General features: G+C 41.8%; 1 protein-coding gene across 1 annotated transcript in view; it reads left to right on the top strand.

Moving 5' to 3' along the window:
* Positions 1-1,091: 1,091 nt before the first annotated feature.
* NDUFA10 (NADH:ubiquinone oxidoreductase subunit A10) overlaps positions 1,092-26,268 on the top strand; it is a 45,781-nt gene continuing 20,604 nt past the window's right edge. Inside the window, exons 1-8 of the mRNA XM_082484091.1 lie at positions 1,092-1,205; positions 2,350-2,518; positions 3,132-3,347; positions 4,144-4,230; positions 8,856-8,977; positions 11,597-11,676; positions 15,475-15,529; positions 22,565-22,650. Of these exons, the coding sequence (XP_082340217.1) occupies positions 1,119-1,205; positions 2,350-2,518; positions 3,132-3,347; positions 4,144-4,230; positions 8,856-8,977; positions 11,597-11,676; positions 15,475-15,529; positions 22,565-22,650 (902 nt within the window). The 5' untranslated portion in view covers positions 1,092-1,118. The remainder of the gene's footprint in view (positions 1,206-2,349; positions 2,519-3,131; positions 3,348-4,143; positions 4,231-8,855; positions 8,978-11,596; positions 11,677-15,474; positions 15,530-22,564; positions 22,651-26,268) is intronic.

Genomic DNA, 26,268 nt, shown 5'->3' with positions numbered 1-26,268 from the left:
TGGCGCTCATAACACGGCTCTGTGGGACAAGCCATGATGACAGACAGAAAGCAGCTTTCCTTGAGCGTTACCCAGCCCCATCTTGTGGCAAGGATCAGCAAAGCCTCCAAGAGCAGCAGTAAGGTTCGCCACCACCACCACCACGTCTCCCTGCTGTGTGCACATCAGTGTGGTTTCCCGAACATGTCTTCTCCTGCCCTATGTGCCTGGTTAAGGCATTCCCTCTTCTCTAGCATCCCCCATCCCATCTGCAGGCAGGAGTGACAGCGTTGGCCTGAGCTGCAGCCAGCCAGCTCTGGTACACACACGTCCTTGGTGCTGTCACCTGAGCCCTGAGCCTGCTGTGGGGTTTCTGCAAACAGGTTGGGCATGTCTTGACTGTAGAAGCACACGTTGGTGACTTATTGCCCATATCCTCTATTTGCCACCTCATTGTGGTCTCCATTCCTGGTCCATCTTGTATTTCTGGAAGCCATCATGGTAGCTCACCACCTTCCCTGCTGAAGGAGGCCCAGGGAGCTCTACCACAAGCAGAGAACAACAGTGAGAAGCACCAGCCAGGTGCCCTTCTCTCCACAGAGAGTGATGGGGTCCTCTCTCCATGGTGGCTGATCAACCCCAGACTGGGAGCAGCTGGTGTCACACAAGTAGTGACAAATACATACGGGGGTTGGTGGACCTTCGCCATATTCTTCTTTGAGAACAGCTAGAATCCAGACAGGGATGGGATGACTCAAAGGGGCCAGTATGGAAGGTGTCATGCTGTCGCCAGCCAGCAATGGCTAGCAAACACAACCCAAATCAAAGGCCCAAAGCATAGGGTAGGAAGTGTTTTAGACGGGGAGATGGAAACTGTCCCAGATCACCAGTTCCCATACAGCGGCAGAAGGAGGTAGATCTTGATTTCCACCTCTTCGGCTTTGCAAATCTGGAATGATGTGGATAGCCAGACACAGAGGCTTTTGTTGTAACAGCTGCGTACCCACCAGCCCGCATCCGGCTGCAGCGCTCTAGCCTACCCCCTGTAAGAGAGGTGACAGGCCTCTGCCGTGACGTCATCTCCCCGCGCCCGGCCCCTTCCGTCGCGGCGGGGTCGGCCGCGTCTCCAGGGATCCGCCATGTCCTTGTGGCTGGCCAGGTTCGGCCCGACCGCGGCCGTCGCCGCCGCCGCTCGGGGCCGCCTGGCGAGCGCCGTCGTGCCGGCGGTGAGCGGGGCCAGGGAAGGGGGAGGTCTCTGCGCCCAGCCGCGGTTCCCCTGTCTGCGGCGGCCGCCCCTCAGCGCGGCCGGGCGCGCTCACCTTGGGGTGCCCGGGCCGCTCCGGCTTCCCCGCGGGGCTGGCGGCGGGGGTGGGGGCTGCCCGCTTGCGCTTCGGGGGGCTGTGCTGGTAGCGCCCCCTCCCCGCCCGTTAGGAGCGGGGCTGGGCCCCCGAGCCGGCCTCCGCTCGCTCCCAGCAGCCTTCCTGTGTTCGGGGAGGCCGCGTCTCCGGGGAGCCTTGGGGATGGCCCTGCGGCGGCCAGAGGATGGGCTGGGCTGGGCTGGGCTGGGCTGCTCCGTAGGAGGCGAGATTCCCAATGGGGAAGCAGGGGCTTTGGAGAGGAGTTAAGATTGGAGGTAGGGGCACAAGTAAATACTTGAGACCGGAGTGTGATGACCCAGGGACCTTCAGCTTGTTAAAGTGACAGTGCAAGCAGAGGAGTATTAAATAAAACCAAAAATCTCACATTTTGCTCAAAAAAAAAAAAAATCAATACGTTGCTCAAAGTAAAGATTATGTAGTTTTTATCAAGTTCTCTGCATGGCTTTGCTGAGCAGGGTTCAGTAAGATACTGCATTCAGCTTTACAGGCCAGGGGATTATTTTTTTTCTGTCTTTGTCTAGTTGTGCAGAAAGGAAGCTATAACTCTCCTGAGAGACTGGGAGAGGGTTTAATGTTAATATGTACCCAACAACAAACAAACAAAAAATGCAAGCAAAAGCCTACTGTTGTATCTCCCTAACACAGGGCACATCGTGTGCCTGTGGCCTGCAGTAAGTTGGGGAAGTTTTGGTCATTGTGTAGATTTAGAGCAGAGTTCTGGCAGAGTAGTCCCGCTTTAATCACTGAACATTGTTTCATGGTTCCTGTCTTCTCAGCCTTATATTTCATAAACGGCTACTCAACCTAAATACTGCTTCAGCTGCTAAGCTGAAATGGCAGTGCTAACTCTACTGTATGAAAATTCCTTGTATTAGATGTGCAAGTGCTTATCCTCCTGTGTGTTTAGAAAGTCTAAAAAAGCTGCACTTTGAGCATGCCTAGTTCAGCTAAGAAAACTAAAATATGCTAATTTTGTTGTTTTTTCTTTCAGGCAAGAATTCATATCAGCCCTGAGCAGAATTTGCAGTATGGTTGGCTGGCTTATATGTTGGGAGACAGAGCTACAAAAAAGTTCACTGAATACAGCAAGGTCTTTACAGTGGAAGGAAACTTATCTTCTGGGAAGGGGAAGCTTGCAAAACAAATAGCAGAAAAACTAGGTACATCTTATTTTATCTATTTATCTAATAGTTAATAGAATTTAACAGTGTAATTGTGATTCTCATGTAAACAAAGTTAGTTCACGAAACCAGCAATTCTTGACTAGCAAATTATTAGTTACGCAATTAATGTGGAGGGCTTATAGATAAGGGGAGAATAAAATGTTGGTGAGGTTTGGGATGAGGATGGGACACTTGTCAGATCTGAGGGATACTTCTGTCGGTATGATTTGTTGTGAATGAAATTTCAGTTCTAATGAAGTCAGTTTGCCTACTGAGCTCCTGGCTCTGGTAGAGTCACCGAGCATGTTTAGAGGTAGGATTTTCTGCACAGGTGTATGCAGAAGATCAAGGTGATTAGAGTATTGGTGGCAAAAAGGTTCTACTTAGAACGATAGCTCAGCTCTCACTGGGGAGGTGAAAGGTGGCAATATTTCAAATTAGGGTTTGTCTGCCTTCTGTGATGTGATTGACCAAAGGATTTTGTGCTGTTTTCAAGAGTCGTTTAAAGTACAGCTATGTATTTAAATAAGCTGAATAGATGTTTACTGTAAACAACAAAAAAAACTTATTATTTTGATTGGTACTCTGTTGTGGGTTTCTTTTTTGTCAGGAATGAAATATTTCCCAGAAGCAGACATCCATTACCTAGACAGAATCACGGGAGACGGAACGCTGCTGCACGAGAAATTTAATGGTTTCTGTAATCTAGAGAGGTTTTACAATGACCCAAAATGCCCTGATGGACACTCTTATCGACTGCAAGCTTGGCTGTTTGGTAACCGTGTTTTACAGTATGCTGATGCGTTGGAGCATCTGCTAACCACAGGTTAGATTTCACAGTAAATAAATTTCATTTATAAATTAACTTCCAAGTACAAGTTGTCAGTAAGCTGTTTTGAAATGCTTTGCTAGTATCTGCATTTTAAAATGAAAGGCTCTTATATTGTGAAGCTTTTTATATTGTTAAGCTTTTTATATTTTTCTTCCCTTTAGTGAGTACAGGTTAACAGCCCATTTAGAAAACTCCCTTGTGCACTTTCTGTTAGAACAGTATCCTGTATCGTTTCTAGCAAAGGAAATACACACTAGTTACCAAATTAATTAGTTTTAATTTGGCGATCCCTGATGATTATATACAGCCTTTTAAAATCTTTTCTTAGACTTAGTGCCTGATGGTGTCTTTTGTCCAGTCTTTTTGATTTCATTAAATACTGTTTTGTGGTAGTATTGTTATAATTTGAGTGTCTTCTAGTGAGAAAAGATTTCCTGTACCAACACTGATTTACCTATTGCTTGTGCCTTCATCTGTTTTGGAAAATACTTATGAAAAGATGTGAATGCCATGAAGTTTCAGACACAAGTAAATGTACTCCTTAAGTGTAGTAGTACTTAGCCACTGCAGTGGTGGGCACAGTAGAAGAATATATGGGTGAGACAGGCATGTTCAGCATACATATCCGGTACGTTTGTGCGAGCCAAAACCTCGCTCTTCTCTTTTATTTAAAATTTCTAGGAAAAACATTCAGAAAATTGACCTTAAGAGCAGTACTGTCTTTAATTTTAAATGTTGCTGCTAACAGTCTCTTTAAGCCTTGTTGACTGGAACCTACTTTGAATTGCAGGACAAGGTGTGGTGATGGAACGCTCTCCTTACAGTGACTTTGTGTTTCTCGATGCAATGTTTAAACAAGGCTACATCCACAAGCGATGTAAGTTACTTGCATGCAAAAGGAAGTTATTTTGCCATAATCTGTTAGAAATGTGGTAGTAGTTTTTTAAAAGAAACAAAAATACCTGCTTGGAAGATGGACTCTTAAATATTCGAGTTGTTCATAAGATGCTTAGCATCTTATTGCATCAAGGACCAACCTCAAGCCATGAGACTTCAGTTTTTCTTCAAGGCTTTGGTTCTGCTTATGTGTTAAAGAGCATGTGTTCTGTATATTGCTTGTGTCCTGTCAGCTAGAGACTCCTGTAGTTCCCTGGAAATGTGGGTGAGAATGCTAATGAAGACTAGAGGTCCTTCAGGCAGATTGTGGTCTTGCAGCATTAGGTGGAAGATAAATAATGGGTCAGCAGGGTTTGGCCTACTTGTCTTAAATGGCCAGCTTCCTTTTGAATCTCAAAGAACACAAATGTTGCTCTTGTCTTCAAGAAGGGCAAGGAGGAGGATCCAGGGAGCTACAGGCCAGTCAGCCTCAGCTTGATTTGCAGGAAGGTGATGGAGCAAATCCTCCTGGAAGCTATTTCCGGAGGACGTGAAGGTGATGGAGAATAGTCATCATAGTTTTATGAGATGGGAGTCACGCTTAAACATGTGATAGTCAGCTCCTCGTAGAAGGAGTGGATGAGTGGAGAGGAATGGATATTTTTAATCTTAAGCAAGACTTTCAGTGCTGTTTCTCATAACCTCTTCATTGACAAGCTGATGAAGAATGGATTAGGTATGTGGGTGGTAGATGGAAGTGTGGCTGAACTGCAGGGCTCAAAGGGTTGTTATCAACAGTGCAAAGCGCAGCTGGAGGCCAATAAACTGTGGTCTATCCCAGGGGAGGATACTGCAGCTGAACCAAGTTTAAACTGGGACCGGTACTATTTAACATATTTGGCAACATGGGCAGTGGGATTGAGTGCACCCTTAGCCAGTTTGCCGATGACACCAAGCTGTGTGAAGCAGTAGACACATTGGAGGGAAGGGATGCCACCCAGAGGGATCTGGACAGGCTTGAGAGGTGGGCCTGTGCAAACCTCATGAAGTTCAACAAGGCCAAGGGCAAGGTCCTGCATATGGGTTGGGGCAATCCCAAGCAGAAATACTGGCTGGGTGGAGGACAGATTGAGAGCAGTCCTGAGGAGAAGGACTTGGGGGCGTTGGTTGATGAGAAGCTCAATATAAGCTGGCAATGTATGTTCGCATCCCAGAAGGCCAACCACATGCTGAGCCACATCAAAAGAAGTGTGGCCAGCAGGTCGAGGGAGCTGATGCTCCTCTTCTAATCTGTTCTTGTGAGACCCCACCTGGAGTGCTGCGTCTAGCTCTGGAGTAATCAGGACCTGTTGGAGAAAGCCCACAACAGGGCCACAAAGATGATCTGAGAGCTGGAGCACCTCCCCTGTGAAATCGGGCCGAGAGAGTTGGCGTTGTTCAGCCTGGAGAGGAGAAGGCTCCAGGGAGACCTTATAGCAGTGTTCCAGTGTCTGAAGGGGGCCTACAAGAAAGCTAGAGAGGGACTTTTTACAAGGGCATTTAGTGATAGGACGAGGGCTTCAAACTGAAAGAGAGTAGATTTACATTAGATATCAGGAAGAAATTTTTTCACTTTGAGTGTGGTGAGGCATTGGAACAGGTTGCCCAGGGAAGTTGTGGATGCCCTGTTGCTGGAGGTGTTCAAGGCCAGGTTGGATGGGGCTTTGAGCAACCTGGTCTAGTGGAAGATGTCTCTGCCCATGGCAGGGGGGTTGAAACTAGATGATCTTTAAGGTCCCTTCCAACCCAAACCATTCTATGATTTAAAACGTGGATGACAGGACAAATTTGCAGCCTCAGCAAATTTGCACGTGATGCAAAGTTGGAAAGGTAATGGTTGATACACCATGTGTCTTTGGCACCATGGAGAAATAGTTGGATGGTAACCTCATGAAGTTTGACAAAAAGGAATGCAAAGTTCTGTACCTGGGAAGTAATAGCTGCAGGTACTGGTATATGCTGCAAGCCAACTGACTGGAAAGTAATTTTGCAGAGGAGGATCTGGGAGTCCTGGTGAACACTCAGTTGAATGTGAGTCAGCAATGTGCCTTTGTGGCAAAGGATGCCATGACTGTCCCGGGTGCTGCATGAACAAGAGTGTTGGTAGTAAGTCAAGGGAGGTGATCACCAAATCTGGAGTATTGTGCCCAGTTCTGGACTACTAGTTAAAGAAAGATAGGAACTTACTGGAGCGAGTCTAGCAAAGGGCCATGAAGGTCACTAAGAAACTAAAGCATCCAGTGTATGAGAAGAGGCTAAGAGAGCTGGGATTTTTTTGGCCTGGAGAAGAGAAGGCTCAGGGGGATATGTATAAACACCTGATGGTATTTACATGTATAAATACTTGATGGGGAGTAGTATTGGATGGAACCAGTCTTTTCTCAGTGGCACCTAGAGAGATGACAAGAGGCAAAGGGCCTTTTGTGATGGAGAAGAGGAGGCTGAGGGGAGACCTTATCACCCTCTACAACTACCTGAAAGGAGGTTTTAGAGAGATGGGAGCTGACCTCTTCTCCCTGGCGACAAGTGATAGGACAAGAGGAAATGGGTTCAAGTTATGTCAGGGCAGGTTTAGATTGGATATTAGGAAGCATTTTTTCACTGAAAGGGTTATTAAACATTGGAATAAGCTGCCCAGAGAGGTGGTGGATTCACCATCCATGGAGGTGTTTAAGAAAAGGGTAGATGAGGTGCTTAGGGACATGGTTTAGGAGTGGTGGTGTTTTTATCAGGGTAGGTTAATGGTTGGACTTGATGATCTTAAAGGTCCCTTCCAACCTCACTGATTCTATGATTCTATGATTCTGTGGTTTGGGGTTGTGAGTGCTGAGCTCCTGAGCAGCGTGGTGTTACTGTGCTGGTGCATTGTGGGCAGACGCGTGGAATCTCCATCCCTTGGCTAGGAATCGAGCAGTTATGTGACATACACAGGAGACCAGCCACAGCCTAAACATGCAAACTTAATAGCTGAACAAAAGTTTGAAAGTCTGTAGAAAACAACTGTAAAGCCCAGTCATCGGCTGACCCCTTAGTAAATCGCTATTGAAATTCTTGTTTCTGCCTGTTCTTAGTGAATCTGGCATTTTGGCTACTCCTGAGGTGAAGATAATTGTTTTCCTGACTGCCTTGTGTTTCTGCTGTCTTGTTTGATTTGGCTTAGGTTTAGGAGGTGTATTATTTGTTTTTTAATGCCTGCTGTAAGTTGCAGCTTCTTGCTGAATGAGTTTGGGAGCTGGTTATAATGAACTGTGTCTTACTGCTTTGTGTTGGCAAGGGAAACAAAACCCAGCAACCCACAATTTATATTTAATATAAAATTCCAACAACAACTAATGGATTATACTGAAATCCTTAAAAAGCAAACATCTTGATTTAGAGGTACTGCTGACTGCTGCTTACTGTGGTGGCAAGCACAGCGGGCTTTAAATTTTTCATGAACTGTTTGAATTTGAAAGCCTGGCGCTACATTTCTAGCTAAGCTGGTGAGCCTTATTGAGGAAAGCTTCCACCTGAGGTATGTTTAATGGATCCTGTGCTATTTGTGCCACTTAAATTTGAATAGATGCTTCCCCTGCACCTATGTGGCTTCCTAATCACCAACTATTAGAGAGAAATGCTTCAGATTATTGATGTGATAGAAGAACCCAGTTGCACAGACCTGACCAACTCCTCTCAGATACATTTTTCTGTATGGGCAGGTGAGGTCCTCCAGTCCTGTCCTCCAAAGTGGAGTCTGGTTGTTGTGTTTTTTGGAGAGTAGATCTGTTGCTTACGTAGATCACAGAGCTATTGAGCAACAGTAGTGCAGAGTATGCCTCCAGTACAAGTGAAGAGGGACACTGCTGCGTTGGTGACCTCTTAAATTATTTGCTTTACCTCAGCGTGATTTTGTGTATGCGTTGGAAGGCGAGGCAAATGCTTGCCTGATCCTTTGGTTTCCCCTCATGGTGGGAAATAGAGTACTTCTTTCAAAATCTTCTTGAAGCATGGAACTTTTTTCCATTACCACCTTTGCCACATTATCATCTTTGTAGTAGGACAAGGCCATTTATTTTGTGTATGAGGCTGTGGCAGAACGCAACCCCAGCCAGTGGTCCCCTCAGATGACCTGAGTGCTGCAGTCTCTCCCTAATATTTTGAGTGGCTGTCTCTAAACAATGGAGGAAAACCCTAGGTTTCTCTAAACTTAAGTCAGAAATAAATCCCCTCTTTAATATAACTGGTGTTATATTCTTATATCTCAGTGCATGTAGCTTCTTAGTTTAGTTGTGTTTTACCTTCTGTTTCTGGAAGATTGTTAATTCTAAAAACTTCTAAATCCTATCTGAGGAAAAGCCTACCCTAAACTTGCTATATCAGCCAAGAAGAGGAGACTACATATACAAAGGGGATGGGATTTATTAGCCAATAGAATGTGTTTAGCAACTGCAGGAAAAAACACTCAAGAAATGATTGCAGATTAATTACCCGATAAGTCAGAATTTTAATGCTGTTCCTATTGCACTTGTCCTCATTTGCAAAATGTGTATGTGTTCAACTGGGCTGCCTTTAGCCCTCCAGTGTGCTTGGTTTTGCTTTGTTATACAGGTCTTGATCACTACAAGGAGATCAAAGAGATCAGCATTTGTGAATTCCTGCCACCTCACTTGGTCATTTATATAGATGTACCTGTCCCAGATGTGCAGAAGAGGATTCAAGAGAAGGGCGAGGTAATTTTATCTCTTGCCACTGTTATTGCCTGCTAATGTCTGCCATTAATTACATCCTTATGTGTGAGTCCATGGGGTTTGCTGCAGAATTCTGCTTCTGAATAGCTCCTCGTCCTCTTAGGTGTAAGAACTGTGTATTGGTGATGACTCTGGTACGCTTGCTCTGGAAAAAAAAAAAAAAAAAAAAAAAAGGCAAAAATCAACTTTTTTGACCGTGTCAAAATGCTGTCAGTTCTGTAATGAGAAGCTCTGTAAAAATCATCTGACCTTAAAAAACAGCCTTTGTAGCTGCTATGTCAGGAGTCATGTCTGAGTAATATGCTTGTTGTGGCATTATCAGTGCTTCCTGGGTGCCAGAAGCCCCAACTGTCTGTGCCCTTCTCCAGCTTCCCCAGTTGACTGCTGTTTCAGATCTGAGTTGATGTTAATGTGTGAGCCACTTGTGATCTCCAAATTCAGTAACTTTCTGAAATGAAGAAATTTACTGCTTGGTGCTGTTGTGTTAACACAGCAAACCCACCAATTTTAAACTTAAAACTGATTTTGTATAGGTATTCCATGATATTAGATTAGCCAGAAAGCACCCTGGATTTTATATATAAAGTTGATAAGAAATACAGTTGCTCCTTATCACTAGTGTAACTTCAGTTTAGTCTGAGATCATAATAGCTGACTCTTACCTATTGTCGATCTTTGACAGTTGTCGAGCATCCTGAGACTTTTGCTCTCAAAACCCTCTGAGGGTGGCATAGTTTCTCTCCAAGATGTCTGTTTTTAAGACACGGTATTGGATGGAGACTACTGTTAAAAAGCAAAGAAAATTAACTTAATTCTGTAGTATTGTCTTCAAATTACCTCTCTCATTATGTTAGCATATTGGATTACTGGGTTATTGAAATATTCTTGTACCAGAAAAGCTGTAGGGTACTTTTGTATAATGACTAATCTAAATAAAGTTTGTGTTTTGGGTTTTTTCTTCCCCCTTCTGTGATATTTGGACATGTGCTTGTAACTGTTCTCAGATGTGTTATGAGGATTAAATGATGTTTACCTTGTACTTTGTTCAAAGGCTAAGGGAAATTGTAGTCAAGTGAAGTATTTAACTGTGGAAAGCCTGATGGATTCAAAGAAAACTTTGATTTACTACTAAAAAATTCTCAGGTCTCTTAAATGCTTGTCTATGCCCGCTTCTCTTGAAGCGTGTGTGTGTATATTAGTGTGCTAGGGTGAGCTAGTAGCATTTTGTTTTGCAGTTTTCCTGCTCATTTAAGAAGGAGACACTGATGATTACCGAAGAGAAGTGACTTCAGAGTTGTAAATGGAAGGCTGCCCTTGCTGCCTCGTGATCTGTGTGGCCTGTGCTGGTCGAATGACTCTCCTCTTCTGCCCTCCAGCAGTTTAGGCCATGACTGAACGTGCCTCTGTGCTTTAATGGACAAGATACTTTCATATAGGAAAACCATAGCTTTTTTGTTTTAGCAACTTCAGGGACAGAATTAGAAGCTTCTTAATGTAACTTGGGAACCCGAGTTCTTTGCCCTTGTGACCATAAAGGTTGGTGGCATTTTTGAGACCTTCAAAAATTGCTGGTGTAACATCCTTGGGGCAGTGGCACTGCTGAACACTAGTGCTTGTTTGGAGATGGTATTTTTGGGAACTCTGCTTTCTTGGCAGATGAACTGTTTCAGTAGTATTCAGCACACTGTTGTTGCAGGGCACTGGAAAAAGAGAGGTCTCCAGTGGGCCCAACGACCAGAGGCACAGATCCTTTCAACATAATGGGCATCTTGGATGAACATTTCAAGCAGGAAATGTAATTTATTTTTAGGATTGAACTAAAGGAACACATGGTAGATTATAGAAATTCCTGGTATTTTGCAAGTGTGGCATTTAAGTACACTGTGTGGAAGATGGACTGTTTAACAGCAGATAGGATAACCATGAAATTTCAAAGAAAGATTTTGGAGTGGGTGGTTGGAGTGGATGGTTGCCCATGCACTTGTCTGAAACAGTGGAAATGGATGCATGTTGGCCCTCTCATTGAAAAGGCAGACTTGGACAATCTTCTCATATTTTCTGGATGATTATGTATAACTTCATGAATGTGCAGGTAGCTAGGACTGATCAGTCCTTGGAATCCTAATCTTTTTGAGGCTGTTGACGGATGGTTCTCTTAGTTTATGCCAACTTAGGGAAAATGAGCTGATTCCTGTAACAAACTGAAATAAATTGGAAGAAAGTTTTTTCACTTTTATATTCTTCTCTTTAACCTCCGTTTCCCTTTCTTTCTGGATTCCCTAGCGTATCAGAAAAATCTTATTCATATGGCTAATCATGTGGCTAATCATACAGGACAAGGCAGCGATTAGTGCAGACTGACTTGTTCCTTAGAGTACGCTAGATATTTAATGCTACGTAAGAAATTCTAAACACTCCAAATGTCTTAATTCTTGAAACTTTCACTAATGTGTATGTGGTTCACTTGGGTGTTCGACTTCTAATACAAGAGTGGGCTCTTGGCAGATGGTGTAGCAGCACCTTCTGCTTAGGCAGGAATCTGTGCTGGTGGGGAAAAGAAAGAAAACTCATTTTACAACATTGTTTTCTGTTTGGTTTTAGCCATATGAGAAAAAGGTGTCTCCTTTGTATCTCCAGAACATTGAGGACGCTTACAAGAAAACCTTCTTACCAGAGATCAGGTTAGCAAACCAAAATGTTTTGTCTGTTAAGTCTTTGAGTAAAAATGTGTGCAAATCCTAAAATCTCTTCTAATATAAGCAAATAAAATCATGTAGTGTGAGAAATCCTCCTTGTGCCATGTGGTACAATATTATGTCCTAACAATGGGGTTTTGCATCCATGGTGTAACAACTATGTATACTTTTGTGAAGTTAATGCTGGTATCTGAGAAGCCTGATGCCAGTGTTAGAATACTGGAAGATTAAAAAGGAAGTCTTTTTAGGTGTGAACTTTATAAAGTAATGTTTTTTGACTCTTAACAGATTCAGAGTGGGTGGAGTGTTGTACAATAGTAAATTCATTTGATTTCATTAATTGACCTACCTAATATGTTGCAAAGCTAATGACCCTGATATGCAGTATGTTTTTTCATCCTGCTTTCCTGGGGCATTGCAATTTGCTGTCATGGAGTCAGATACAGGGAAACATAAACTTTTTCATGTTCAAAAAAGCGCTTCAGGAGCAAAGGCAGGAATCTGGTCTTTTTGCTCTGCAAAAACAAGTTCTGTCTCCTGTTCTGACAGCTTTTTGTATGTGGTTGATGTCAATGCCTTTGCTTCTTTTACTGTAAGCTTGCAACAGTGGTTGGAGTGCTTTCTTGGAGTGATGTCCAGAATGCCATAGCTATAGCTGTGTGTTTGTGTGACCTGAGGAGAGTGTGATGCAATCTAAGTTTTTCTCAACCCTTTTTCAGAGTTTGGATTTTTTCTCTCCTAAAAACTCCTTTCTTTTGTCATAGCTTTGACTAGTTTCTTGATAGTGGTATGAAGGGAGAGGAGAAAGGCTTTCAGGTAAGGGTTTGTTCCCTTTTCTAGTTCTGTTTCTCCACCTCATGAGGCATACATCTGATAGCATTCCACATTTGGAAAGGATTTGATGGACTTCTTGGTGCTGGTAAATAAAGGCTGCACTGCTACCTGCTCTGAGAGACTAAAGGTGGTCTTCTCTGGGATCCTCTGGCTTTCTCTAGTTGGGAAACAAGAATTTGTGTGCTGTAAACTTGAGACTATTATAGTTTGCCAGCTATCCCCATTCTTATAAAAGAGCTCTATCAAAAATCAAATTGTCCTTAAAATTTTGCTCGTGAACATAAGCAGTCTTGGTCATTTGTAAACAAACAGCTTTCTGGAAGGGAAACTCTTAAGGGTCACAGAGCCAGGCCTACTTTACATCAAAACAATCTGTAATTGTGCAAGGTTTAGTGCGTGCATGAAGCTGATGGAGTTACATTTAATTCAAAGTAGATCTTCAGGTATATTGTAGCCTGCTTGTTTCCCCTTGCTTTCTTGCTCCATCTCTCAGGGTAAATCAGTGTAATTGTGCTGTCAGCAATTGAACTGAGTGCCTTCATATTAGGCTTGTCATTAATACAGGGCAGAAGTTGTTGGTGCAATATGTGGTCAGCTGCATCCCAGTGCATCCCCCACATGGCTCTCTGAAGGAAACAGGGGCTAAGGATGGAAAGGGAGGGTGGGAAGCCATGGGACTGTCATCCCCCTGAGGGCAGAACTGTTTTGAATTTACTGGTGAGGAGAAAAATGCTGCTTGTTCTTTGGATCAAATCGAGACCCAGAAATATACTGTGGTGTTTAGTGAGGCTAAATCCTAGACCTGGTCCTGCTGTGTTTTCAACTCTTTCCCCTTTGTCTGTACATGGTCAGTACACTTGTTAAGCAAGCGCCCTCTGGTTGACATCCTCATCAGCGGATGGGCTTGCAATAGCTTGTCAGATTAATCTTTGTGCTTGGATTTGAAGAAGGATGTCTCTGTCCCCTTGACGTGGGGGAGGTTGTGAATGTGCAAAAGTTCAGCTTTGCGCATCTCTGGACCTCACTGATGGCTTGTATATTGGATAAATGTACAGAAGCTTCAACCACCTTTAATTGTTTGTTTGCTGGCTTGCAAAGTGATGCAGTGAACTATATTCAAGCCTGGCTGTTAGTCTGCAGGCAGACTAAGAACTGTTTCATTCCCTAGTTCTTGAGGATGATCAAAATCTGGTTCAAAGAGGCTAAAAAGATTTATAGACTCTTGAACAAACTCCTCCATAGTTTCCATGTTCAAGCTTATGTTTGCTTGTTCTCTTGCTTTTCTTGAAATGCAGCAGGAAAATAGTCTAGTTTGTTACTTAGCAAAATTCCTGTTACCTTGTTCCATTTAATTGGAGCAACTTGATGCTACTTGAAGTGGTGTGTTTTATAGTGGATATTTGGCCATCTTAAAATTCGTGCTTCCTTTCTAGTCTGATGTGTTCATGAATGTCTTTTTAATGTTTCTTTTGATGGTGATTTGTGAGCCTGGTTCTGTGGCAGGTACTACCTCGTGATTTTGAACAGACAGCTTTTGTTTTTTGCTTGATTTTTCTTTTCCTGGACCAAAGCCCTAAGACTGCTAATGTTCTCTTTCATATCCAGTACTGCTTCCACTGAACAGCTGTTTTCTCTTAATGAGAGCTCTAATAATCTGTAGAGTATCAAGTGATTTGATCTGCATGGTTAATGCAATTGCCAGTATAAGACTGGTGAAATCTGACCTTGCACATTGATTACCCAATGGTTGATATTGCAGATGTGCATGTGCGTGCTACACTGTCACAGCAGCTCCCTTTGAAAGGAGGCCATGTATTTTCTTTCTGTGCCTGAAGAGTCGTGTTAGGCTTTCTGCTTTGTTCTCAAGTTGAGAACAAACTCTTTTAAGTAGTTCTCCTACAAGGAGCACCAGTTGAATGGCTGACTTGTAAGAGCTTGGGGCTCCATAGGAATAAAAGGCATTTTATAAAGGAACTTTTTTACCAGAGCTTCTTTGACTGACCATTGTTAATGCAGACCAGGAACTAGTTTGGACTGCTGCAGTTATAAGTTATTTTGATAATGTGACTTCTTAGAGCAACTTAAACTGACGGCCTTAATGCTGTTTAAACTGGGAAGTGGTTGTGCTGAGCAAAAAGTCTGGAAATTCTTCTCTGTGCTCTTTAGCTTTGCTGTGTGTTGTTTGATATACTGTGGACATTGGGCATACATTTTATTTTCTCCTAAGGTTTTGTTAGCTAAAGGAAAGGTCTTCCAAGGCAGCTGGAGCAGTTTTGGGAACAACTTACTGAGGGTGGCTGCGTGTATGTAGTAGTGAAATGATTTCATATAGGAACTCCTATCATGGCCCTGCTCTGTGAGTGACTTTTCTACGAAGGCTGCTGTATCAGTAAGAAAATCTTGTAAGCAGGAAGCTATTACCTGTTTTAGATGTTTTTATACTTGCAGACCCTGCTGCCCATGTTGTATTGGTTTGGTTAGCTCAGTCTTAGTAAATGATGATGAATGACTGTATTCTTCTCTTAAAAATTACCCACAGGTATTAATGTACTTGTAAAAAGGAAGGTCTACTGAAGTTCTGGGTTAGGCTGGTTGAAAATTTCACTTGGCTTAAAATAGATTGGGAAATTGTAATTGACACAAGCATCCACATTAGAGAAATGGAAACAAATTCATAGTTGGGAAATTTTTTTTTTTTAAACTGAAACTATGTAGATACCACAGGCCATTTACCCTTTAAAAACAATTTACCACCAGGAAAGAAGCAACTTACAAGTTTAATAGGAATTCTATTGCAAGAACTCTGTAAGCATTCTAAAAATTTGTAATGATTCTCATTCTCTGTTTGTGCCTTTTAACTTGATTTCTGCTTTATTTGGGAGCAGCGGGGAGAGGATGAGTAGAACAGTTGTACCGGGGAATTCGATTTTTTTTTTTTCTTCTTTGCAGTGAGACTAGTGAAGTTTTGCAGTACACAGCAACTGAGGCAGAGGATGTGGAGAAGGTAAGAGTTTGCTGCATATATTGATTTTTATTTTTTTTTTTAACTTTCAAAACTGAAATGTAAAGAGAACACGTTGTCCTTAGGTAACTACGTAATGAATTTAGTGTTTGTTGCTGTGGGAAAGATCTGGGCTGAGTCTGTACTAAAATATTTTGATGAGCGAGTGTCATTTTGTTAGGAGAGTGGAAATCTCACCCCCCATCCCTTTTGCCAAGATACCTGTCTGGCTGAGTGAGAAAAGCCCCCCATAGGCCACATGATTATCACTAATAATTTTTTTTAGTGTCTTTTGTCTGATGTAACTTATGGCAGGTGTTTCCAAATTTGGTTTTTCCGAGCAAATCCTGTGAGTGAGGTGGAAGCAGCATATCCTGAGTCCTTGTTGGGCTGTACAGTGTTTGGCTGTTCAGTCAGCATCCCTGTTTGAAGTGGCTGGTGGGATGGGCAAGGGTGTGCATAGCTCAGTTTGGGAACTAGTGACATTAACCAAGAGGTAAGTCACCCCCAGCATACAGCTGAGACTTTGTCTGCCAGTATAAGCTCTGTCTCTGGCTTTTGCCATTGTGCAGCTTCCTATGATCCAGGTTGGTGCACTGCTTCCTATGTAGTAAAATAGTTGTTTTCTAAAATCTAGTCGTTTTTTGGTTATAGGAAAGAGCTGGATAAGCAGAGCTGTTGTAAGCTTTGTAACCCTGGGTTATTCATCTGTATGAATTAGCATGTGGTGTCTAGACTGCTATTTTTCCTCCAAATGGTTTTGTCAGACATGTTAGCCCTCAACCAAGGGCTAACATGGTTAGCCCTAAACATAAATTGCGCAACATAAAGCCCAACATAAATTGCCTTCTCACTGATAGAAATAAGCCATCTCTTATGTGACAGGATTAACATGAGATCACTGCTTCTTCCTACTCAACTGTGATATTTTCTGGAGTAGGTGTAATATATTTGCCTTAATTCTGCAAACATTCTTGCTCATGGAGTATTACTAGTGGGATAACAGAAGCCTTTTTCTTCCCCATTGTTAACTTTTCTCTGTAGCTGCTGTCTCCTCTTGGAAAGAGCAACAAGGTTTTCATAATTCTGAACAGGTTTGTAGTGGGCACATTTCAGTTTGAGGGATGAAAGGTACGTGGTGAATCCCTCAAAGCTCACTTGAATTCTGTAGTAGCAATAAGGATCTCAGCTGCGCTAAAAATATATTTTCAGATATGTCTTGCTGATTTTAAGATTTTCAGCATCTGTTTCTTGTTTGAAAGCTCTGATAATCCTTCTAGAGTCCACTTAATGGTCTTCTTGCCTCTGTTAGAGGGGAAAAGAAATATGAGGCTGGTTATATTCCATTTTGCTTTAAGAAATAGGTCCAGACCTTTACACAGCAGTATGTGATTAATTCCTAAATCATCTGAGAAGACAGAAGTGGCAGGGTGATTACTTTGAGATGGAAAACTTAGTAGTTTGGCAAAGGGGAGATGTTTGGGAAAGCGTAACAGGGTTTCCCAAAACAGATGCAAAAGGAAAACAGTTGTTTTGGTACAGCAGCACTTGTTCACCCACCTGCACTATGTATGACATTCAGCGGGTTGCAGACCATCTTACTGCAGAGGTTTGCGTGTAGTTTTCTGGGAGCACTTCTGTCTTGCAATGGGACATGTCTTAGAGCCTTTCCTAGGTAAGCCTCCAAGTCAATGCTTAACTAAACATCCTTAAGCCCAACCTTGGCGTTCATAGCAAGGAAGGTTTCTGACTGCTTACTGCCTTTGTAGAGTTTGTTGTTTTTCTTTTTTTTTAAAAAAAAAAACATATTTGAATGTTTCTATGTGTTGCAGGAGGCAGCCTGTTACTGGCACGCTCACTTGCTGATGGACTGGGATTGAGTTAATTTTCTTTGCAAGAGCCCATATGGTGCTGTGTTTTAGGTCTGACCAAAACAGTGTTGAAGATGCACCAGTATTTTAGCTGTTGCTGAGCAGTGCATGCACAGCATCAAGGCTGTCTCTGTTTCTCACTCTGCCCCTTCCAATTAGGTTGGGGGTGTGCTAGAGTTTGGGAGGGGACACATCTAAGGACACCTCATCTGGACTGACCAAAGGGATATTCCACACCACGTAACATCACAGTTAGCTATAAAATTGGGAGAAGGTTATTTCCAAACTAGCAGTTGTGGAGAGCAATCCTGGGAGCAAGGGGCTGGAAAACCTGGATCCTTGAGCTTTGTTCCTGCTGTTGGAGTTGGTGATGAATCTGTTTCAGTTGAAGTCTGCAGTAAACTCTTCTCTCTTAAGCCTGACTTTGTTCAGAGGAAGGAAGTGTGGATTTTAGTTGGGCTTGTAGGTAACAATAGCCTGCACCTAATATCCTCCTGTTTCCATGTTTGTGAAGCAGACAATACTGATAAGGACTTTCCTGGTCCTAAAACCTTAGCCCCAATTTGCTTCATTGCTGTGTGTTTCTAGGCCTTTTGAGAATATGGTTGTGCGCCACATTTTGGGTCCTGCCTTGTCGTGACTGGATTTCTGGTCACTCATGCACTTGATAATAGAGGTTATCATTATTAACTAATAGACTTGTGAGGCAATTTGAGCTTTTGTCCACAAAAACGGCTGGTGGCTTCAGTGTGACACATAAATAAAATTCACTGTGAAATCACATTTCAAGGAGGCAACTGCTTGCTTTTGGAGTACTGCAAAATTTCTAAAAATCTTTGAAAATGATGTGGTTTTGTAAGCTTCAAAAAAACTCAAGAGCTTTCCTTTTGTTCTGAGATCAGCTGTTTTTATACAGATAGCTACCTGCAACCTTTACCAGCTGACAATTCTGACGTATCGTTTTCAGGAAGGGAAAAAATTACTGAAGAGGGTAAAGCTTCACATTTTGTCTTAGTCCTGAAATTGCTGTTTCCAAATAGCTCTTGAATCTCTGAGGTTTCAGTTTTGTGAGTACCCCTGTGAAAAATCAAGAGCGCAGCCTCATTGTTCTCATGTGCATAAAAATTAAAGTATCACTTTAGTGCTAGCAAGGTAGGGGCGTCCTTGCTTCTGTGGTAGACAAAACATATAGCAGCTGGAAGGCACTCCTTGTCAAAGTTCGCACGCTTGCAGCCACAGTGAAGATTCACTTTACAGTGAGAAGCATCCTCTGTGGCAAGAAGGATTGCATCCCAGGAATAATATGTTCTCTGTCACATTTTTAGATGATTGGGTTTTTTGAGGGACAAAAGTAATGAAATGGAAAGAAGCTGAAAGAACAGAAAAAACAAGGTCAGGATGTGGATGAGAATATTGAGCAATTATAGTTAGTTTTTCAGGGTATCATAAAAGAAAGGATAACAAGAACCATGGTGTTTCAAGAAGGTAGCTATGGATGTTTGGTAGAAGAAATAAGAGAAAGTTGGGATGAAGGAGTTATTTGCTTGTTATCTCCCTTTCCCTCTCTGAGCATGTCTTGAAGTGGTCGTTTCTTCCCTAGATTTTTTTTTTTTTTTTGTAATAAAACCCATTGCTGGAGATCTTATTTTAATCCTGTAAGTCAAGGTTTAAAATCAGTCTAAAGTTCTTATTGCTCAAGTAGAGAGTCTATCAAGCTCAGCAATCTTGTCATTGCTGTATATAAGGTCATCAGTATGCACTGATGTAGTTTTAACTTGGTTGGACAAATCTGGACTAGAGGAAGGGTTATTATTTTGAAGTCAAAGTACAAGATGGTATCATTTTCACTGTTAGGTGTTGTTTGATACTCTTTCTACTTCAAAGAATAAAGTTGATTTTTTTCCCATTCTGTTCAGATTCAATTTACATTTGGAATGAAATAGTTGAAATTTGGAAATAAGGGTTGGCAGGAGGGATTTGGTTTTGGCTTGTAGTGTGTTTGTTTACAGAGGAGTGTCCTGTTGCTAGATAGCAATGTTTAACTGTTAGCTATTTTCAATCTACAGATTATTTGGTGTGTGATTTGGGAAATTAATTTATTTATGACCTTATAGTTTAATGGCTTTTGGTTTGCTCGTAGCAGACATACACAACTTAAAAATTACTTTTGTTTCTGAAATGTATTTTAAAAAGATCAGTTGGGGTTTCATATTGTAATTAACATTGGTTGTAGTGGCTAAAGCAGTAATGAGTGCTGAAATGAGCTTCGTTAGGGTGTTTCAGACTGCTTTTCTGTGAGGATAAAACTGGGATGAAAAAGTTAGCTAAGGTTTGTTAATTATTTTTTTTAAAGCCCTGGATATTAAAAAAGGATAGAAAGGAAATAACTTAAAGCTTAATCAAAATAGTTTCATTTTCTCTGTGCTTGTGAATAGTGTTTTGTATTATGTATCAGTTTTATTCAGTGTCACCAGCTTGCGTAAACTGGAGAAGATGGTGAAGATGGGAGGCTGCTGACAGAGCAGCTTTGTGCCGCGGCCTTTGCCAGTGCAGAAGTGAAAGGCTCCAGAGCTAGCCTACATGAATTTTTCAGTTGTAGGTGCTGTATGTGAGCTGAGCTCCTTCCTGCAAGCTGTGGTCTGAACTCTGTAGGGTTGTAGCCTGCATTGCTCCTTGTTTCCATCTTTTACTTAAAGAAACAAGCGAGGAAGGAGTTTGGGGAGAAGTCAGCTGGCAGAGCTGCCTGTCGGGGTTTGGTGTCTTTGTCCCCAGAAATAGTATGAATAAGAACAGCGTCACCTTCTGCTGCCCACCACTGCCCCAGCTCTTCCAGCAACAGCGTTCACCAGATCGCTGTGAAACAAGCCTAGAAATTGTAAGCTGTTCATATTGGCTTAGTTGCAAAGATTACAGAAAGGGACCTCATGATTGAAAACTGTTTTTTCTAAATCCTACCATGCTCTGCAGTATATTAAGACCTGATCTCTCCTGGACATTATTACAAGTTGTGCTGCAATCAGGTTTAAATCATTCATTTGCTGCTAATCCACGGGGGGTGCCAGGGCATTCCTTATAAATTAAGAAGCTGCTCTTCTAGCCTGTTCAGGAGGCTGATACCATTGTTAAAGAGCTGCTGGGAGAGATACCTTCTGATATGATAATAAGAGTGTGCAAAACTAATTTGGATACAGATTTCTTTTTTCCTGCAACATATTCTGAGCCCTATTGAACTCTATTATTAGTCCTCTCACCTGCCATAGAGGGGAGTTTCCAAAGTTTTGCTGTGGAGTAGAGGAGCAATTGCTTTTGAATAGCTAATGTGAAGGATGGTGAAGGTTCAGCTTATAAATTAAATAATTAAAATCAATAATGGATATTTGAACTAAGTTTCCATACACCTTTCTTCCTCTTTACTTCTTTGAATACTTATCTTGGGGGCTGTTATGGCAGTTTCTAAATGCAATTTTGAAAAATCTTCTAAATGTCTGTGTTACAGTTTTCTGTAGTGTTTTTTGAAGACTGAAGTATCTTTCCATCAACAGGTGGATTTATTGACTTTTTTCCTTATGTGAAAAGTAGGTTTCCTGTGCTCTCAGCTACAGTATCTGGTTTGCCAACTTTGCCTCTTTGTAAGAGATCAAAAATGGTTTAAGAGCATCTAAACTTGCTTGAAGTTTTAAATATGCTTTGGTGATGTCATGTCAACCGTATTTTTTTTACGTCTTTATCAGCAAAATTAATCTTTAAGAAATATAAATGCCTCAAGGAAAATGATCATGTGGTCATATCTCTAAGGCATTATTTCTTACCATAAAAACATAATACTGGTAATAGAGTGGACCTTTCTAGTCAAAGCTAATTTGTAATAGCACTTTTATTGCCTTTTAAGTGGTAATAGATAGGATTTAGTGTTTGCTGTGATTGCAGAGAATAATTATAATGGATTTAATATACAGTAAAGAATAGAAGCATTTTTCACTTATTATTCTGTCACTCACTCTATTACTGGCATCTACTTACTTGTTGTCAATGGATCAACAGTGTGTCGTCAGGATTTTGGTTCTGACCTCAAGAGTTTTTATCTTTCCTTCTGGAAAAGGCCTCTGAAAAGTGGTGTTTGGAGCTGTAACAATTCACTCCTTCCCAAGTTGCTTCAAGGTACTATTGCCACCTCATCACGCACCTTAAGTGCATCTTCCCAACACTAGTTTGGGTTTCCTTCAGATCTAGTCAGTCATGTGTGATAACCTCAGGCTTGTGTTAAGCAATTACCCAGTGGACCAGCAAAGATTTTTTCTGATGGAGACAGTCTGTAAGTGAAGCTCAAACATGGGATTGATAAGTTTGGAGATGCTGGAGGAGTGATTTGCTAAGCTGGTGTTACTTGTTTGAATGATTCTGGGTGGAGCTGTGAGTTTTACCTTTCCTTTCTGCTTGGGGTATCTGCATGCATGGGTAGGTCTTGATGACCAATGAAACTGGGAGCCTTTGGACTTCTGTCACTATGGCTACTTCAAGGGTATTTGAGTTTTCCAGCCTCAAACATGCTTTGGTTTCTGTGATGTGAACCACAAACAGCAACACCGAGAGACAATTGCTCTTCAATCTGTCTCAGTGTGCCACTAAACCATTTGGAAAAAAAAAAAAAAACAAAACAAAACACCAAAAACCAACCAGGCTTCCTATGTAGCATGACAGGTTTTGTTTGCAACAAAAGGGGGTGAAACTTAGACTTATTTCCATTTCCTCCTTGTTCTACTTTAGAGGTGGGGTTGTACCTTCTTTGTTTCCTTTCAGCCCCAATAGCAGGTTGAGGAAGAGCATCTTGGATCAGATAAGAATTTGGAAACAAAGCACCTCTCATCTGATTTATTCCTTGCCATCTTCTGCTCACCAAGACTGAAAGCATGAGGAACTTTAGAGCTGTCTCCCATGTGTCTGCACAGTGCTTATGGCAGGGCCACAACCTCCAGAAATGTGACCGGGAGATGATATGTTTTGACATTTGCATTGTTAATACAGATCTAGCAGTGACGCGTTTTTACTGGGTGAATTGTTTAATAATATATTTCGATTATTTCATTGATTTGGGGGGGAATGTTCATTGATTTTTTTGGATGTTCTGATCAGACCACTTCTTAGTGTGATTTTTATCTTCTGATTCCAGGTAATTGAAGACATTGAGTACCTGAAGTTTGACAAGGGGCCATGGCTGGAGCAGGATGATGTTTCTTTCCATCATTTGAGACTTTAGTAAGTTTGATGTCTTTCACTAACTGAACATTACTTAGCATCAGATCTCAGGGAAAATGGTTAAAGCCTTGACTTTTTTAAGGTATGTTTATATTTGTACCCAGACTTTTTTTTTTGTCAGAAGTCAGCAGTGATAGCAGACTTTTGTAATATTGGTGCTTGGCACTAATACAGTGTGGTGTTTTCCTGCTGCTAATAATTGATTAGACAAGAGACTCCAGAAGAATAGATTCCATTTCATTAATGAAGTGCAAGAACTCTCCAGGCACTTCCTAAGTGCTGTGACCTATGGCTCTTTTGGGAATGTGTTTTTGTGAGCACTTCTGTTCCTGGGTGATTACAAAAAACATTTCATTTTAAAAGAGAGGACTTACGCAGTTGGCCTGGGGGCTCCTCTGCTGTCCTGGCAGTATGATATCCTTCATCAAAGTTGGTTGACAGAGTAACCTTGTCACAGGTTTTATATGTGGTGCTGTTCAGATTGGTTGTGTTTTTAGAGTGTTTTTTCTAAAACTGGACTAGTTTCTTATGCTGTCTGCTTTCAAGTATCTTTCCAGCAGTCAAGAAGCTGTCAGAACAGAGTGTAGAGGGGGGAAAAGAAAACAGGCAAACTTGGGTGACTGCTCAAGAAGTCCCTTTTTCCTCAGACTCCACGTAAATAATCCTAAATAGAAGCTTTAATCCGAATTCACAGAATGAAGTATTGCAGTTTTATCCTTCATTCTCTGTAATAACAATCTAAGGCTGTTTTTGGTGGCTTTCTTGTTAAAGATCCTTGTCTATCTAATTAGATATGAAGAGATCAAACTCAGATAGTGGGAAGTGCCTTGCTGGAATAGAATCAAATTTGATTATAATAGTTATTTGCAATTACTCCATGAGTATCCACCCTCCAGTTCAGCTGTGGAGTGTTACTGATGGGACTGCATGCGTTCCCAGAGCAATGCTGAAAGAGGTAGCCCTCCAAACTCCAAAAGATGTGAACCCAGACCATTGACGTGTGTGTAAGGTGAGATCAGACCTACACTTTTCTACATGTTACAGATGAAGCATCACGAGGGCCACTCTGAAGTGATGTTGCTGAACACGGTGTTCTCTGGATAACCCCATAGAAAGAATATATCTACACTTGTAAAGCTATTAATAGGGATAACCTTGCACTGAAGTGAGACAAGCTTCCCATTTTGCTAGAACATCATCTTTAAAACAAAATTTGAGAATTATATTATGTCATATTAATTTCAGGTTATCTCACAGGTTAGTAGACGCTGGGATTTCTTAAAATTTAATATCTGCCTTTGAATTTTTGTCTGTATTGTGACAGGCATTGGAGTAGTAAGTTAAACTGTTGGTTTTTTTTAACAGGCTTCTGGTATTCTTTGCCTCTTAGTCTTTTGTGCTGTCACTTGAAATGCCTCCTAAAATTAGAGATAGTGTTTCTTTTCTATGGCCCTTCTATCAAGGGGTGAAGATAGATCACAGAAGAGCGGTGTTGCATGATGTCTAAGAAACAAGTCATGATTTGGGTCACCTTCAAGTATCTAAGAAGAGGTTTCTTCATGTAGTAATTAAAGGATAGCACCTGGTGACTTAGACCCTGCAAACCTATCAATCAGATTTCCTTGAAAGAGAAAATACAGTTAAGTTGCTTGTTTTCCCATAGCTTCACACTAGTACAGGTATTAAAAGAGGATTATTAATTGCAGAGTGTAGGAGGGAGTTAAAGGAAAGCATACACTTAAAGAGCAGTGTATTAAGATACTGTATGAAAATTGTGCTTGACAGCTGAAGAAGGGAATAAATTGCATTGTTAAGGATTCAATTTTTCAATGAAGCCTGGGGGAGGGTGAGAGGTTCTCCTGTACAAGGTTCTTGTCACTGTAGATAATATGAAATTATTTCTTCAATTGGCAGCATGGTTCAAGATCTTACAATGCAACAAACTGCTAATTTAAATGTTCTTACGGTTTGAGTTTTGCTGTTTCGCCTTGCCTTCAGAATAGCATTGTCAAGATACCATTCATATTCAGACAGATGATGAATGTGCTCGGTGTTTGCTTTGAGTCTTCATTTGCTACTAGGGTATTAGGGCATTGATGAAATGTGGAATGACAGATCCTGTGTGAATTTTGCACTCGTGCCTTGCTCAGCTGAATGAGGAAACTGGGCAATATGTTCGGCAGCCTCGGAAGAGCGCTGTTACAACTTTTATAAAAATGTGTAGGTTTGGACATAATTTTTTTCTCATGTTAACTCCGGAAGTGCAGCACAGACATGAGTCTTCCTTCACAGTTTGCACAAACTTCAGTCATGAAAACATGTCAGGCTCAGTGACAGACAGAGGACGAACGTCTAAGGACCAAACAAACACTGCAGGGAGTCTGCTGCATGCCTTCATTGTTGGAATTGGCATCAAATGCCAAACTCAGGTGCTTATTCATGAATGTTAAAGCTGATGCTTTCCTCACTTTTTCCAGTGCTCAAGTAGAAATCTAGCTTTTTGCAGATTTGCAGGTGTCCCATGCCTACATTAATTTTTCCTTTTGGAAATCTTATTTTTACCACGTTCCTGGTGGGCTGCCTGTTCCATATGCTGGTACACGCTGCCCTCTCGTGGGTGTTTCTGGAAGGCTGCAGCAGGTATTTGTCTGTTTTCTCCATCTGCAGTGGCTTCCTTCACTGACCTCCCAGCGTTTTGCACAGCCCGCTCATTCTGACTTGGGCTATTTCAGATCTGATGCTGTCCGAGGGGCAGCATGCTCTGACCAGCCACCGCAGTGGGAGGCAGGGTGTTGCAGTCATAATCCCGCTCCAGTGCTGGCTTGGCTGTTGACAGTTTTACCTCTTCCACCTTCGGCTTGTACCAGCATGTCTGGGGGAAGGCGATTGATGGGCAGGGGTGAGGATAACTTTTTCATTGCACACATATATGGTCTAATGCACGGAAATGCTAGCAGGGCCTCTGACTGCTTTGGTAATGCAAATAAGTAAGCTAATCAAACCGGTGAGCCGCACCCATATAAAATCAGTTGCATAATGATACTTTTATCTCCCCGCCTTGCCCTCAGGTATTCTCTCCCTTGCCCTAATAGAGAGTAGTGTGGTTGTGGGACTGAGGCATGTCTTGGTAAAAGGTTAAAAGCATGTATATTTGTGAGTATGTAAGCTTCAGGGATCTCCCCGAGGATGCTCTCCACATCTTTCCTTCCTCTCCAAGTGCTGTGTCCGACAGAAATCATTCTGCGGGCTTTTTGAAATGCTCAAGGAGTTCCTATGTTGCCACTACACTGTCTCAAGCATATTTTTATTTGTCCCAGTGAAATCGTGTGACTGTCTACATGCATTGCAAAATAAGTAATGTTTTGGAAAGAAGATCTGTAGTTTGTGTAACATTGCCTGTGTTACTTTATCAGCTGGTGGGGGGAGCTTACTGCATTTGACTTGTTTCATCAGACAAGTCCATGGTTAAATCTGTTACATCCATGCAGCTCCTTCAGAATTTGCTATAGAAGAACATATTTTGTGTGGACAAACCTTTGGCTTTTTTCAGCCACCACTGGTTTAATTTAAAAGAAAAGATAGGTATTCCATTAGTTTTATCTTCATGAAAAGGGGATC

The sequence above is a fragment of the Vanellus vanellus genome, assembly GCF_965231255.1.
Source record: "Vanellus vanellus genome assembly, chromosome: 5".
Lineage (NCBI taxonomy): Eukaryota > Metazoa > Chordata > Aves > Charadriiformes > Charadriidae > Vanellus > Vanellus vanellus.
The sequence above is the reverse complement of the archived record's forward strand: the minus strand, read 5'-3'. Positions and strand labels throughout refer to the sequence as shown.